Consider the following 16891-nt stretch of genomic DNA (forward strand, 5'->3'; position numbering starts at 1 on the left):
CATCCTGTAGCGCGGGGCCAGGGTCACTCTTCCTGGGCGGAGCAGGCGGGGAGCAGCCTGGACGTGCAGCCCGCTCTGCAAAGATAGGGACTTTGGGGGGAGGCCTGGCCCTAAGTCCGGCCACGGCTGCCAGCGGCCTGGCCGGGAGCGGGACTCGCCCTGGGAGCCAGCCTGCCCCCGCAGCGGAGCCGCCTGCTCAGAGAGGGGTCCGGAGGCCCAGCCAGCCGGGCTGGTCGTTCTGTTTCACTTTGCTTTCCTTCCAGCAGTTACATAACAGCCCTTTTCATATTTCAAAACAAAGTAATTTGGTTCACATTCATCTGATCTTTACAAGTCTAGCTTTTCAAGGTCTTTTTCTGTTTCAGACCTTTATCCAGCTATAGGCCCCTCACTGCAACACCATGCCTGCTGAAGGAGCACGGAGGAGAAGGTGATTATTCACACCAGAATAGAACACAACAAAAACCACAAGTAAAATATATAAAAATCTTAATTTACTTTAATACATTAGTCTAGGAAAATCTATAAATCTGTTTTGAAACCACTATCTTTTCTTATTTAAAAAATTCTAGCAATTTTTCTATTTCATTTTCCTGCACATGATTACAATCACTTCCGGGTCTCGTGAATTTTCCAGGCTGCACACGGGCTCAGGGCAAACCGGTTTGGCTAGTGACAGAGGCTTGGCACAGCTCACCACCCTCCCCAGCATCTATTTCCCAAATCCCCAAGGACCTGACCCCGTGGCGGCTGGCAGGCAGGAACAGCTGGGTCAGGGTTGAGGGCCACTTGGCCTTTTCTCCGGGGGCAATTCTAACGTTTGGGCAGATGCCTGGCTTCTGCCGAGAGCCTCGTCCAAGAACATCATGATCTCAACTCCTGCTGGCTTCACGCTAGGACCTTAACCCCGGACACCTCCCGGGCAGCAGCGGGCAGGGCACATAGCTCCTGCCATGCTTAGATGGTCCCTGGTTCTCAGCCCTGGGGATGAGAGGGGAGAGCAGCAGTTTGGCCTCAGGCCGCTGTAGGTTTGTCTTCCGGGTCTAGCCCAGGCTGCCTGGGATCGTTAAGCTGATGAGAGGCTCGGTTTCCTCAAATATAAAGTGGGAATGACTGGCTGCCAGAGGCGGCGATGCTGTGATGTGCACGTTCAGTGCCTGGCAGGCAGCGCTCGGTGAACGGTAGTTAGCACCAGGGACAGACAGACAGGCGGCGCTGACAGGGCAGTGCCCAGAGCGGGGAGTGGGGCCTCAGGAGCCACCCCCGGAGGCCGCCCAGGCGCCCCGGGGCTCTCCTGTTGAAGGTGCTGACGAGAACACACACAGGACATGCAAACCAAACGTGGAGCATGCAGGACCTTTTTATTTAGTCTTTATTTTAAATGTGTGCTTTTGAAATAGTTTATTAAATATGACCTTTCAAAATTCAATTCTCACAATATTTACAGTGAATTTTGTGCAAGCATATATTGACTGTGAGCTTCTGGCTCCCTCTTTCACATTAATAATTTACAAACCTGTATTACAACAAAACCCCGCTACTTCACTTACTGTCTCTTGAGCCTCGTTTTGTTTGACAGGAACCAAACTAGGAGAAGGGGTTGCTAGGTAAGAGCTAATTCAAACCCAGAGAAAATAAAATGTTTTACTTATCAAAAAGGATTAAACCAAGGCCTTGATTTCAATTGAAAACATGTGTCCCATGATGCTGTGGGACAGTATTTAAGCAACCAAATAAATTTCAATGGTTATTGTGCTTTTGTTTTTAAAAATATATTTACACTCATCTCTTCTAACCAAATAAGCAAACCCAGAAAAGCAAACTCTAACAGACTTTGGGCTGTCTGGGAATGTTCTAAACGTAATTAGACTAAAGAATGAAGGGCATCAGATGGGCTGCCGGCTGACCCTCCCGGCCAGCATCGGCCCCGGAGGCCCCGGCCCACACCCCCTGCCTCAGGGCCCCACGCTGCGCTCCAGCCAAGGAGGGCGAAACCCTGCCAGGTACCGCTCTGGGTGGAGAAACATCTGGTTGAAGAACACAACACCCAATATTGTAAGAAGTAAAGATTCCTACAGAAGACAATAACTGCAAGAGAATATTTGGGACCAACATTTTATAATTTTTCTACCTTTTTACTGAATACTTTACTAGGAAATTAAGAGTGACAGCTTATTAAAAAATAAACTGAATAATTTTTAGTCATTTGACACTTTTTATGCATTTAATAATCTGTCCTCCCAATGACAATGTTCCTTTATTTATAAAAATGGGTTAAAGACCTGTGTGACCCTTTGTACATCCTAGGTATCCTAATGCAATGATTCCTACTCTGAAACACTTTCACCACAAAACATGATAAAAATTATGAATGAAATATTCCAAATGTTCATGAATGCTATGGAAGTCAGTGTGAAACATCCATGACTATAGCTGGAACTATGGTTTTGAATCACCTGTTCGGAAGTTTTCAAGTGAGCAAGCAGGTCGCACCATCCGGTCTGCTGTGCCCGGGCCCCTAGGAATCCTTGGTTCTGAGCCATCCCTCCTGCGGGGGTCGGGGTGGGGGAGGTGCCAGGAGTGGAGTGCTGAGGACATCCCTTGAGATGGAATGCGGGACAGCGAGCAGAAAGGAGGGCTGAGCAGGGGGTTGGGCATCGATTTCCTACGAAGTCAGGAACCGCCAATTAGAGTTAAAAGACATAGGCAGGGAACAAGAATATCTAGTGGCTGACACACGGATCTTATTTTCTCAGACCTGTCAGTGCCTTAGGGAATTTGCCCAAGTGCAGGTACGTCAAATACCTTGTGCCTCCTGCCCAGCAATCCCACCTCTTTGAGGATTCAGTGACCCATCACTTGGGCTCCTCCTTAGGGGCTCATAGGGACTGGGAGCTCAGGGTTGCTTTTCAGCAACAAAAACGTTACAATGCTTTTATTAATAGCTCTGATTTCACATAATTACAGACTTGATTAAACTGAATATATAATTCTAGGTTAGTTTCTTTTCACCCAAATGTTCACATTCCATCTACACTGCTCAGTGGGCTGAGCAGAGCAGGCACCTCTTGGGACCGGGCGGCCGGACCTGGTGAGGCTTCAGGGGGCCGCTTTCTTCAGGTCGCGGATCTGTTTGATCAAGTAGTTCTTCTCGTCAGTGAACTGCTCATCGTCCGTCCTTTCTTTCTGGAAGCTGCTCAGAAACTCAATGAGCTTGGGTTGATTTTTTAACAGAATCTCCACAATAGGCTGTGTTTTGTGAGGACTGGCCACAAATACCTGAAACATAAAGAAATAAATATGGAGACGAGCAATGCACACCAGGGACAGCAGGGACTACGTGTTCATGTGGTGCCTGTGTTAGTATGCTATAGAAAGCTGGGCCACACTTCATTAGGAAAATCTTAATTCCCATTCATATCCATTTCCTACACATTCATAAAACTATATTTGATATATTTGAAATGGCATCTTATATTTACATATTTATCTATAGCTCTGGGCTCTCTCATGCTCTCTCTCACACTTCAAAATGCAGAGTGTTTCACCACCAGCCCCCTGCCCCTGCCTCCACATCGTGTACCTCCAACAGTGCACTCTACGCTCAACATGCTAGGAACAGGATTGCGTATGACAGTGGGGGTCACAAGGTTGAGCCCTAAAGGACCCCCCTAACCCAGCAGTTATGGGGAGGGAGAAAACTACACAAAGATGTTAAGGACCACCTGGCCAGTGTGGCTCAGTGGTTGAGCACCAACCTCTGAACCAGGAGGTCATGGTTCGATTCCAGGTTAGGACACATGCCTAGGCTGCAGGCTTGATTCCCAGGGCAGGGCATGCAGGAGGCAGCTGATCAATGATTCTCTCTCATCACTGATGTTTCTATCTCTCTCCCCCTTCCTCTCTGAAATCAATAAAAATATAATTTTTTAAAAAGATGATAAGAACCAATGAGGTTCAGAAAGGCTGCAGAGATTCAAAGCAGAGGAGATTACCTTAGACTTCTGCATTGGGAACAGGAAGGCTGGTGGTGTAGGCCAGCGGTCGCCAACCTTGTGGACTTCACGGACCACCAGTGTCCGCAGACCACCCGTTGGCGACCGCTGGTGCAGGTGACATGAGAGCAAGTCTATGAATCAGATTTTCTATTTATTCTTGAGTCAGTTTAGTAATTTGTATGTTCCTATTCATTTGTGCATTTCACCTAGGTTACCTAGTTTTTTTTATGTATAATCATTCATATTATTCTCTTATACTATTAAAAAATTCTATAAGGAGATTGAATCAGTAATCAAAACCCTCCTGATAAAGAAAAGCCTAGGACCAGGCAATTTCACTGGTAAATTCTACAACATTTTAAAGAATTAACACTAATTCACTTAAAAATTCTCCAAAAAATAAAACAGAAGGAAATACTTCTTAACTCATTCTGTGAGGCCTGCATTACTCTGATACCAAACCAGATAAAGGTATCACAAGAAAACTACAGACCCATATCCCTTCCACTTTCTCTAAAAAATCAACGGAAAAATGTCCCTGAGTGAGGATTAACGACAACAAAAAGGAAATAGTCTGGCATTTGTGGTAACTACAAAAGTAACTCATAACAGTCTTTCTTTTTAAAAAGAAGATTAAATATACTGGGCAAACTAAGCTTCTCTGTATCCATCTGAAATAAATATAAAATGTGCTGGAATTTGCAGACAGGCATCATTGAATCAACTCCATTCAACCCATATATTGTACAATAGACCTAAAATGGTTCAATTTGTTTTCAAGTTTAAAAACTTGCTTTATTTTTATTTTGCATGGGTTCTGAACTCTGCTGCCTCTAAAGGTAGATGCTGATTTGAGGCAACTAATGCCATACTGCAGGGCTCCTCTGGGGCAGCTGGGACCCTGAAGGCCCAGGTCAAGGCTTGAGACGAACCATTTCATAAGACATGCACTTCCAAGTCAAGGTCTGGAAAACCAAATACTATTTTGTTTTGTTACCCTCACCGGAGGACACTTTCTCCATTGATTTTTTTTTTTATATATATATTTTATTGATTTTTTTACAGAGAGGAAGAGAGAGGGATAGAGAGTTAGAAACATCGATGAGAGAGAATCATCGATCAGCTGCCTCTTGCACACCCCCTACTGGGGATGTGCCCACAACCAAGGTACATGCCCTTGACTGGAATCGAACCTGGGACCTTTCAGTCCGCAAGCTGACGTTCTATCCACTGAGCCAAACCGGTTTCGGCTCTCCATTGATTTTTAAAGAGAATAGAAGAGAGGGAGGGAGTGCCCTGACAGGGAATCGAACCGGAGACTTTTTGGTGTGTGTTGTGGGGAGGAGGGCGGCAAGGACACACTAACCACTGAGAAAACCAGCCAGGGCAAAACCAAATCATTTGAATGTATATTCAAGATAGAGCATTTGTTGGTTCTGTCTGCTGTACCCATTTTTAAATGCTATTTTCAATCCCCCCAAAAGTTATACAAATGAAACTACTTGTGACTTTTCTTTTTAGAATGCAGTCTTATTGAATGTATCCCTTAATTTACACAAAATGTTTCAGAAATTCGATTTACGGAAAAAGACAAATATGACCACAATTCAAATATTTCAGAAAACTAAGAGTATTTTAAGCCTGAGTGCTTTTAAAAATGAAAAACAAAAATATTCTTATTTTACACACATATTCATTCATTCTATTCAAGTTCTACGTATTTTACCAAGAGGGATTTGTGCTAGACCCAATATTGGATAGCTAGTTTTCTTCTTTATAAACCTTACTATAAGCCTGGAGTGCTTTGTATATGGGTTTGAAGTTGGGGCTCTTGTTATAGTTACATAAAATTTACTAAAAAGAAAATTTCATTCTATGCAAGTGTAGAGAATAAGACCTTTCAATTCTAAAGGTTCACTTTCCCAAATGAATACAATATTTAGACTACTTTGACACTAGTTAAAAGTAGTTGATGAAACATTAGCTGATATAAACACTTTTTTAGTGTATTATTAAAATTTTTAGAAAAAGTTTTATTATTAAATCAGATCATAGCTGACTCCTAAATTCGTTTGGTCTCAATCGCGTTCTCCATCAGTAGACTTAGATTTGGTGCACTGTGACTGAGGAAGTTGGTTTGTAAAAAATAGGTCTCTAAAGAAGTGGGTAATTTAGGGTTAGTCTTTTACCAAATTAATGTGCAATTCTGCTTGCTTTTCAGTAAGACCACATAAAAATTATTCTCAACTACCCTGTTCCCCTGAAAATAAGGCAGTGTCTTATATTAATTTTTTCTCCCAAAGTTGCACTAGGAGTTATTTTCAGGGGATGTCTTATCTTTCCACGCACTAGGTCTTATTTTCGGAGGATGTCTTATTTTTGGGGGAACACGGTAGTATGTTTCTTATTCTGTATACTTTTTTTTTTTTAGATGAATTATTAAGCTGGCCTTTGAGTTGTGGAATAAGCTAGGACAGAGATGGCTGTTGTGGCCCACTAGGATGTGGGTGACAGAGTAATACTAGTACCCGTAGGACCGACTTTGGCATGAGTCTTCCTCAGATTGCAGCAGCTCTGAGCGTTAGTCAAAGGCACAGACCACACACCCTATACGGTTTGATGGGAAGTGGCAATGAGTCCTTTGCGGTTAAGGAGGTTAGCAGGGAAGGGAAAGGAAGATAGCTCATAGCTGATTCCTACATTCATAACGGGCACATCTCTGGGAAAGCCCATGACAGAGACAAAGGTCACCTGATCCTAGTATCTTAGACCTAGACTTTAATGTTACTCATTCTGTCCAAAGTCACTGCTGGCAATTGAGCCAGAACAAAAACCTAGGGCCCCTGACTTCCATCCAGTTCTTTCCTGCTGTCACCACACCATCCTGCTGTCAACAGGAGAACATGTGAAATGGCATCTCATTTCAGTCCCTGAACTTATCAGCAAGCTAATGAAAATGAGATAATAATAATCTGGCAAAGGCATTTTTAGTCATGTGTTCCACATTTCCTTCACCTTATGCAAGGTGCTTTTGGGGAAAAACTATCAATAAAGAGCTGTGAAAAAACTCTAGGCCTTCCCTGATAATTTTTCTAAATAACAAGATATTATTTTTGGCAAGTAAACAATTCAGTTCACATCTCAGAAGGAACATAGTTGGGGTACAGGGTAGGGTTAGGGATTTACACATATGCAAGTAAACAAGCAGTCAACTATTTTTAAATTTACCTAATCTGTTTGATGATTAGATGATCCAAATTCTGATCTCAACGGATGAAAGTAAGTTATTTCTATTTTGCCACCCACTGAATTAGGCATAATTTTAGCATAATTATATAAAGCTTGCTCTCTTCTAGGATGAGATATGGAAGCTGAATGACATGACAATTTTACTGTCAAAAGGGTCATAAGAGGGACAATCATTTTATACTACACTAGAGGCCTGGTGCATGAAATTTGTGCACAGGGTGGGGGTGTCCCTCAGCCCAGCCTGCACCCTCTCCAATCTGGGACATCCCTCTCACAATCCAGGACTGTTGGCTCCCAACTGCTCACCTGCCTGCCTTCCTGATTGCCCTTAACCTCTCCCCTGCCAACCTGATCACCCCCTAACCTCTCCCCTGCCAGCCTGATGGACACCTAACTTTTCCCCTGCCAGCCTGATTGCCCCTAACTGCCCTCCCCTGCCAGCCTGGTGATACCAAACTGCCACCCCCTCCCCCCGTAGGCCTGGTCATCCCTAACTGCCCTCCCCCATAGGCTTGGTCCCCTATAACTGCCCTCCCCTGCCAACCCAGTCACCCCTAACTGCCCTCCCCTGCTAGCCTCATCGTCCCTAACTGCTCTGCCCTGCTGATCTGGTCCCCTCTGGCAACTGCCCTCCCCTGCAGGCCTTAGTACCCCCAAACTGCCCTTCCCTGCAGGCCTGGTCCCTCCCAACTGTCCTCCCCTGCTGGCCATCTTGTGGTGGCCATCTTGTGTCCACATGGGGGCAGCCATCTTTGACCACATGGGGGCAGCCATCTGGTGTGCTGGAGTGATGGTCAATTTGCATATTACTCTTTTATTAGATTATTAGATAGGATAGGCATTTTCTAGTCTATTTTTGTTCCATCAAATTTGTGTTTATTTTTAATGAAATAATTATAACAGAGAAGAGTATAGGAATAATTGAAAATTTTAAAATAAAGTATTACAGATATAATTAAAGCCTTTTGGACACTTCTTCATGATACCATTCTCTTCCCTAACCCTCCCCTGCAGGTTTTTAGACTATAACTGCACAACTGAATCCACATATGGTATTGTTTTTGCATGTTTTCAAACTTTAAATAACATCCCTTTAATGTTTATTTATCCCATTCACTGTTTCTGAGTTTATCCACACTGATTCATTAATTTTAACCCATTAATATATGCAGTTATATGGCTATGTCACAATTTTTATTTCCCTAGCCATTATATTTTTTCCCTCTAATTTTACACCATTCTAAACAATGTTGCAATGAACATTTCTGTACATGATTCCTTATGCACACTTTCAATTCTTAATTTTGCTAAACTGTTCTCAAAGTAGTTGTACCAATTTACAGTGTATGAGGGTTCTCACTGCCTTTAACATTACAAAAACTTGATATTGTCAGACTTAAACATTTTTGCCAATATAAAGAATGTGAACTTATATCTCATCAATGTTTTAATGGACATTTCCATGATTACTAATAAAATGAGCATCTTCAACTATTTATTGGGCAATTAGGTTTCCTCATCTGTAATTATCAGCAAGCTAATGAAAATGAGACAATAATAATCTGTATCAACTTGTATCCTTTGCCCATTTTTCTATTGAATTGTTTCTCTTTTTCTAAGTTACCAGAGGCCCAGTGCATGAATTCATGCATGGGTGGGGTCCCGTGGAGTAGCCTGCAGGGATTGGGGTCCCAGCTCGCTCCCCCAAGCTTGCAGCCCCAGCTCACACCCTCAGCCTTGCAGCCCCGCCTGGCACCCACCATGGCCTGGTGCCGCCCCTTCACCTGCTCCACCATCCCGCCTGTGGGGTGATTGGCACCCCCCAACTTCCACCTGAATCTCTCACCCTGCCACTGCTGCTGGTTGCCATCTGCGGGGCAATTGGTTTGGGCCAGGCCCCCTGCCCGGCTCCCTCAGAGCCTGGGAGCCAAGTGGCAGCCCCAGCCCCTGCCACCACTGGTCACCATCTGAGGGGCGATTGGTGGGGCAATTGGGCCCCTGCTGTACCCACCTTGGCCTGGCACCATCCACTCACCTGCTACACCACCCCACTGTGGTCCCCCTCTTGTCAGGGCCCATCAGGGCCAGCACTGCCTCCACTGCTGCCCACTACCAGCACCACGCTGCAGACGCCCGCCATATTTCATACCACCCCCTGGTGGTCAGCGCACATCATAGTGAGCAAACTCCTGGTCGAACAACCTCCCGAGGGGACAATTTGCATGTTAGGCTTTTATTATATAGGACTAGAGGCCAGTGCATGAAATTTGTGCATGTGGCGTGAAATTTGTCCCCTCAGCCCAGCCTGCACTCTCTCCAATCCATAACCCCTCAGGGGATGTCTGACTGCTGCCAGTCAAAATCCCTCTCACAATCTGGGACCACTAGCTCCTAGCCGCTCGCCTGCCTGGTTGCCCCTAAATACACCCCTGCCAGCCCGATCACTCCAACTTCCCCCCTTGCTGGCCTGGTTGCCCCATGGAGCCTGCTGTTCAATCATTACTGTGGGGGCGTCCTGATAATTTGCATATTACCCTTTTATTAGTATAGATATGTATCACATTCTATCCTTTCTTTTCACTCTGCTTATGTCTTTTTCAGCAGTTTTAAATTTTAATATGATCAAGTTTATTAATATTTTCTATTATGTTTTATGATTTTTATTTCTTTTTAAGGAAATTCTTCCCACTCTAAAATCATAAGGACAGTCTCCTATTTTCTCACCTAAAAGTTAAAAAATTTTGCTTTTCAAGTGTAATACTGTGTTTCCCCGAAAATAAGACATTCTCCAAAAATAAGACCCAGCGCAACTTTGGGAGAAAAAATTAATACAAGAAACTGTCTTATTTTTGGGGAAACAGGGAAGGTCTTTAACTAGAATTTATTTCTGAATATAATCGAGCACAGAACTTTCTTTATAGATAATCCTTTACCTATGACACTTATTGAATAGTAAACCCTTTCTTCACTGATTTTTTTTTTAATAATCTTTCCACTACTAAATATTAAGTTTCATATTTACTAAAGTTTATTTCTGGGCCCTGTACTTTGTTTTGTTGTCCTATTTGTCTATCTCTGTGCCAATACAATATTGTCTTCATTTATTACAAATCCATAAGTTTTTTTTTTGTTGTTATTATTGGCATTTCAGGCTTTATTTTTTAAATAAATTTTCATTTTTTTAATTACAGTTAACATAGAATATTATATTAGTTTCAGTGACTATACACTTATAGGACTTACAAAGTGATCACCCCAATAAGTCTAGTACCCATCTGACACCATACAGTTATTATAATATTGACTATATTTTTAATACTGTACTTTACATCCCTGTGACCATTTTTATAACTGACAATTTCACACCTTATTTCCTTCCTCTTTTCACTCATCCAGCCAACCCCCTCTCATTTGGCAACTATCAAAATATTTTCGTGCCAAAACCGGTTTGGCTCAGTGAACATAGGGATGCATATGAATTTTTGAATTAGTGTTTGTGGTTTCTCCAGAAAAATATCAAGAAGTGAAATTGTTGGGTCCTTCTTTGTCTCTTATGGCCTTTGTTTAAAAAACTTTATTAGTTGAGTTTTAGATATAGGGAGGGAGGGGAGAGGAGGGAGGGAAGGAGAAAAAGAAAGAGAAAGAGAGAGAAACAATTTGTTGTTCTACTTATTTATACATTCGTTGGTTGATACTCATATGTGCCCTGAATGAGGATTGACCCTGCATCCTTGGTGTATCAGGATGATGCTCTAACCAACTGAGCTATTTGGTCAGGGCCTAGCCTTTGTTTTAAAGTCTATTTTATCTGATATAAATGCTGCTACCCCACTTTTTGTTGTTGTTGTTTTGTTTCCATTTTCATAATTTTTTTTTCCATTCCTTTACTTTCATTCCTGCATGTCTTTTGATTTGAAGTGGGTCTCTTGTAGGCAGCATACATATGGGTCTTATTTTCTTATCCATTCAGTCATCATATGTCTTTTGATTAGAATATTTAATCCAGTTATGTTTAAAGTAATTATAGATAGGTATGTAGTTGTTGCCATTTAATTATTCATATTTATCTTTTTCTTCTTCTTAAAGAAGTCCCTTTAACATTTCTTGCAATATTGATTTGGTGGTGGTAACCTCCTTTAGCTTTTTTGTGTCTAGGAAGCTCTTTATCTGCTTTTTTTTTTTCTTTTCTTTCTGCTTTTAAGGTTTTTTTCTTTGTGCTTAACCTTTGTCATTTTAATTATGGTGTGTCTTAGTGTAGGCCTCTTTGAGTTCATCTTGTTTGAGATTCTCTGCACTTCCTAGACATATGTGTCTATTTACTTTGGCAGGTTAGGGGAAATCTTCTGTCACTATTTCTTCCAATAGGTTCTCAGTCCCTTGCTCTCTCTCTTCTTTTTCTGGTATTCCTATGAGGCAAATGTTGGTATACTTGATGATATCCCAGAGACTCCTTAAACTATCCTCATATCTTTGGATTATTTTTTCTTTTTGCTGTTCTGATTGTGTGATTTCTGCTACCTTGTCTTTAAAATTGCTGATTCAATACATTCATTCATCTAATCTACTGTTGATTCCTTCTAACGTATTCTTCAATTCTGACTGGTTTATTTTTATGTTTCCTATCTCTATTTTCATGTTTTCCATGTCTTTGTTAAAGTTCTCACTGATTTCCTCCACTATTCCCCTAAGTTCATTGAGCATCCTTATAACCAATGTTTTGAAATCTCATCTGATAGATTGCTTGTCTCCATTTTGTTTAGTTCTTTTTCTGGAGTTTTGTTCCTTTCTTTCATTTGGGACATATTTGTCTCTCATTTTGGTTGCTTCCCTGTGTTTTTTCCTGTGTTAGGTAAAGCTGTCTCCTACTCTTGGTAGAGTGGCATTATGTATTAGGTGTCCTGTAATGCCAGTTTTACAAACTCCCTGGTCACCTGAGCCAGGTACCCCATGTGTTTCCCTGTGTGGGTTGTGTCTGTGTGTGCCCTCCTACTGTGGTTGAGCCTTGATTGCTACTGGCATGCCAACGAGAGGGACTGACTCTCAGGACTGACTATGACTATAGAGGAGGAGCTGTTGTGCAGGGCCTTACCCTATGAAGTAGGATTCCCTTTAGCAAGGCTCTAATGCACATGTGTCAAACACAAGGCCCGCGGGCCAAATCCAGCCCGCCAGGCCTTGCAATGTGGCCCGCACCAAGCTGTCATCACTGCACTCCGCTGTCAGTTTATGACATTGTCAGTTTATGACTGTTCAGTAAACCATTCGGCCCGCGATTTAGGCTGGATTTTAGATTTTGGCCCCTTCTCTGATTGAGTTCGACACCCCTACTCTAATGCCTTCTGAGTCTACCCTTTAGGTGTGTTGTTTGTGGAGATGGTTGGGTGGTCCTCTGGTGTAGTCTGAAGCTGGCCTCTGGGTGTGCTTGTTCTGGGGTCTCTTAGGAGGGGATCAGGTGCACTGCCATGCCCTGCTCAGGGCCACTTAATATGATCTGAAGATGGTTGGTGCTTGTGCCAGACTTGGAGCTGCTTAGTAAGAAGTATGGGCACAGTGACACTGAAACCAGTTTGGCTCAGTGGATAGAGTGTCGGCCTGTGGACTGAAAGGTCTTGGGTTCGATTCTGGTCAAAGGCATGTACCTTGGTTGCGGGCACATCCCTGGTAGGGGGTGTGCAGGAGGCAGCTGGTCAATGTTTCTCTGTCATCAATGTTTCTAACTCTCTGTCTCTCTCCTTCTCTGAAAAAAAAAAATCAATAAAATATGTTTTTAAAAAAAGAAGTATGGGCACAATGAGGCCAGGTACTGCTTACTTGAAGTTTGTGAACCTTTGAGAAAATTCGGTAAAGTAACGAAGCATGAGCCATGACAGGCTGCTTGTATGGAAAAGCCACTGGAAGCGGCCTGGGAGCCATCAAGTAGGGTGGGCCGGGGAATAACCAGTGCTGGGCAAATCGTTTTAGCCGTGTTGATGGAGACTCAGACCTGGTGCCAGGCTGAGCCTGCAGGCTAGGTGGGAGAGGCTGAGCAAAGGACCAAAGGCCTCTGCCAGCCCATCTGCCTGGAAGAGAGCTGCCTCTCCAGTCCTCACCCTGAGCCAGATAAATGAGTCACTCCAGCTCGTCTTGGTGCTTTTCAGCCACAATCCCAGCACTGGAGCTCAGATCAGTTGAGTTCATCAGCGAGTAAGCCCAAGCACAGGCCCTAATGCCTAGGACTCCAGCAGCCCTCCTTCTCACCAGATTGAATCCTCTCAGCCTCAATCCCCACTGGTGTTCACAGCCAGAATTTATGGGGACTTCTCTTCCCTGGACAGGAACCCTGGGCTGGAAGGATGATGTGGGCCTGGGACCTCTCTTCCTCAGCAGGAACCAGTGAAGCTGAGAAAACTGCCACATATGTGTGTGGGACCAGTCCATTCTGTGTCTTCACCCCTCCTACTGGTCTCAATGTGGCTTCTTTTTTTAAACACATTTTTATTGATTTCAGAGAGGAAGGGAGAGGGAGAGAGATATAGAAACATCAATGATGAAAGAAAAATCATTGATCAGCTGTCTTCTGCACACCCCTTACTGGGAATTGATCCCACAACGCAGTTACGTGCCCTAATCAAACCTCTTAGTTCATGGGTTCATGTTCAACCACTAAGCCACACTGGTCGGGCTCAATGTGGCTTCTTTTTTATACCCTTAGTTATGGGATTTCTCTTTCACCACATTTCAGGTGGTTCTCAATGATTGTTGTTCTGTAGTTTAGTTGAAATTTTGATGTGGTCACAGGAGGAGGCAAGCATAGCATTTTCTGACTCCGCCATTTTGACTGGGCACAATAAGTTTAAAATCTGGTAGGGAGGATTCCCCTATCGGTTCTTCAAAATCACCATCGATATTTCTAGGCTATACTTGTGAAAGGGGTCAGTGGGGAAGGGTGGAAGGGGACATCTGCAATATTTTCAACAATAAAGATAAATGTTTAAAAAGCAAACAATAACAACAACAACAACAACAACACACACACAAAAATAACAAATCTTAGAATTAGCTTGTTAAGTTCCAGGAAAATTGCTGTTGGGATTTTTAATGTAATTGAATGGAATTTATAAATTAATTTTGAATTTAAATTTCTCTAGTGACTTTTTGGACAATGAAGATTTGGTGGCTGAAAGATGGATTAAAACTTTTTTTTTTTAATCTCTCAGAGCAACAATTAAATCCTATACAATAAAAGCCTAATATACAAATTGACTGAACAGTGGAATGACTGGCAGAACAACAGTAGCTATTATGCACACTGACTACCAGGGGAAGATGCTCAATGCAGAAGCTGCCCCTCGTCCACAGGCCCTGACCAGCAGCAGCAGCAGGGGGTGGGGCAGGACCAGTGAGTTGGGCAGCACCAGGCTAGCCAAGGTGGGTGGCCAGTGGGGGCCTCCGTGATCACCCCACCAGCCCTGATCCCTGGCCAGGCCTATGGACCCTACCCAGGCACGAATTTTGTGCACCGGTCCTCCAGTATCTTATAAATTGCCATGTGTCCGTGTATCAACTGATAAATTCAATTAATAAACATACATTATAAAGATTAAAAAAAGCTTACCTAGTCTGCAGGAATATTTAAGTAAACTAAAATGAATATACCCAATGATAAACTATGATGCCAATAAAACTACTAGTTCTAAAAATGACATATAATGATAATGAATTAATGTTTACTGATGGTGTAGCATTCAGTGATAAAATCAGGTTATGAATTTTGGGTACAATGTAAATACAGCTGTAGGAAAAAAAACCTTCAAATATGTGCACAGGAAGAGAAAACTTACTAAAGTCTTTACAATAGTTAGGAGTATAGAATTACAGATTAGATTTTTCTCATCAACCATCCTATCTAATAAAAGAGTAATATGCAAATTAACCATCACTATGCTACGCCCACAAGCCACACCCACCAGCCAATCAGGAGTGGATATGCAAATAAACCCAACCAAGATGGCTCTACAGCCACAGAGAGCTGGAGGGAGGATTGGATTTCCCAGGCAATGGAGGAAGCCAAGCTTCCTACCTGCCCTTGTCCGCCTAGGCCTCCACTCAAGGCTACAAAGTTTCAATGATAGAAGATACATAAATCCAAATAGAAATGGCGGCAGCCATGGAGCTGGAAAGAGCAGGAGGCTAGGGTTTCCCCTGGCGATGGAGGAAGCCAAGCTTTCCGCACACCTTGGCCAGCCCAGGCCTCTGCTTAAGGCTACAAAGTTTCAATTATACAAGATACATAAGCCCCAACAGTAATGGCTGCCCCCACAGAGCAAGCAGAAGGCTTGGCTCCACTCTAGGCTACAAAGTTTCAATTGTAGAAGGTAAATAAACCCCAGATGCAAGGGCCTCCGCTTGGGTTGCCAGGGGGTGTGGCTGGCCTGCAAACCATCACAGGCCCCTCTCCCAGGCCGCCCAATATCCCAAGGGAACCCCTACCCTGATCTGGGACACCCTTCAGGGCAAACCAGCTGGCCCCCACCCATGTCCCAGGCCCCTATCCTATCTAATAAAAGAGTAATATGCAGATTCACCATCACTCCAACACACAAGCTGGCTGCCCCCATGTGGACACAAGATGGCCACCACAAGATGGCCAGCAGGGGAGGGAAGTTGGGAAGGATCAGGCCTGTAGGGGAGGGCAGTTGGGGGTGATCAACCCTGCAGGGGAGGGTGGTTAGGGGTGACCAGGCTGGCAGAGGAGGGAAGTTGGGGGCAAATGGGCTGGAAGAGGAGCAGTTAGACATCAATCAAGCTGGCATGGGAGTGGTTAGAGGGTGATCAGGCTGGCAGGCAGAAGTGGTTAGGGGCAATCAGGAAGGCAGGCAGGTGAGCAGTTGGGAGCCAGCAGTCCTGGATTGTGAGAGGGATGTCCCAGATTGGAAAGGGTACAGGTACACTAATTTTGTGCACTGGGCCTCTAGTAATCTATAAAAATCCATTGTCTAAAGTTTCTAGGAGGCCATTTGATTACTTACTAGAGGCACAGTACACAAAATTCATGCACTGTGGGGGACCTTCAGCCTAGCCTGGGCCCTCAGCCCAGCCTGCGCCCTCAGTGGGTGTCTGCTGACAATTTAGACCTGATCCTTGCTGGCCTAAACCAACAGTTGGACATCCCTCACAGTCCAGGATGCTATATGCACCGGTGACCACACTTTTCATACAGGTGAAAAGCATCTTGCTGTTGTATGGGTTGCTACATATTTTTGCCCTGATTATAAAATGTAGTACATAACACGATCCTTCTGAGACAACAGTACCATTTTCCCCATCTTATAGGGAAAAACTGAAGCAGAGAGAAGTTAAGTAGTTGGCTCTGTCACACAATTATAAGTGTTAGCATCAGGGCTGACCACAAAATGTGCAAGTCAGAATCCATGCATGTTATCGCTGCATCATCCTATTTTTTCAGTGTTAGAGTAGCCTTGCTAGGTTTTAACTTTTAAATTTTAGAGACTGTTCCCAATATATAGGGTAGGGTCCCTAGGCCTGGCTGGCGATCAGGGCCGATCTGTGGGGTGACCGGTGGGCAGGGTGATCATGGTGCCCCAGCTGGCACCCACCTTGGCTGGTGGCCTGGTGCTGCCCACCAGCTGGCCCGGCCCCCAATC

General features: G+C 43.8%; 1 protein-coding gene across 15 annotated transcripts in view; it reads right to left on the reverse strand.

Moving 5' to 3' along the window:
* Window positions 1–1344: 1344 nt before the first annotated feature.
* CAB39L (calcium binding protein 39 like) overlaps window positions 1345–16891 on the reverse strand; it is a 129631-nt gene continuing 114084 nt past the window's right edge. For 8 of the 15 annotated variants that reach the window (XM_084879467.1, XM_084879465.1, XM_084879466.1 and 5 more), the window contains one exon: window positions 1345–3279. In XM_084879467.1, coding sequence (XP_084735593.1) covers window positions 3100–3279 — 180 coding nt within the window. In that variant the 3' untranslated portion in view covers window positions 1345–3099. The remainder of the gene's footprint in view (window positions 3280–16891) is intronic. The other 7 variants (XM_084879458.1, XM_084879455.1, XM_084879456.1 and 4 more) reach the window with 2 other exon arrangements.

The sequence above is a fragment of the Pipistrellus hanaki genome (assembly GCF_964339955.1).
Source record: "Pipistrellus hanaki genome assembly, chromosome: 3".
NCBI lineage: Eukaryota > Metazoa > Chordata > Mammalia > Chiroptera > Vespertilionidae > Pipistrellus > Pipistrellus hanaki.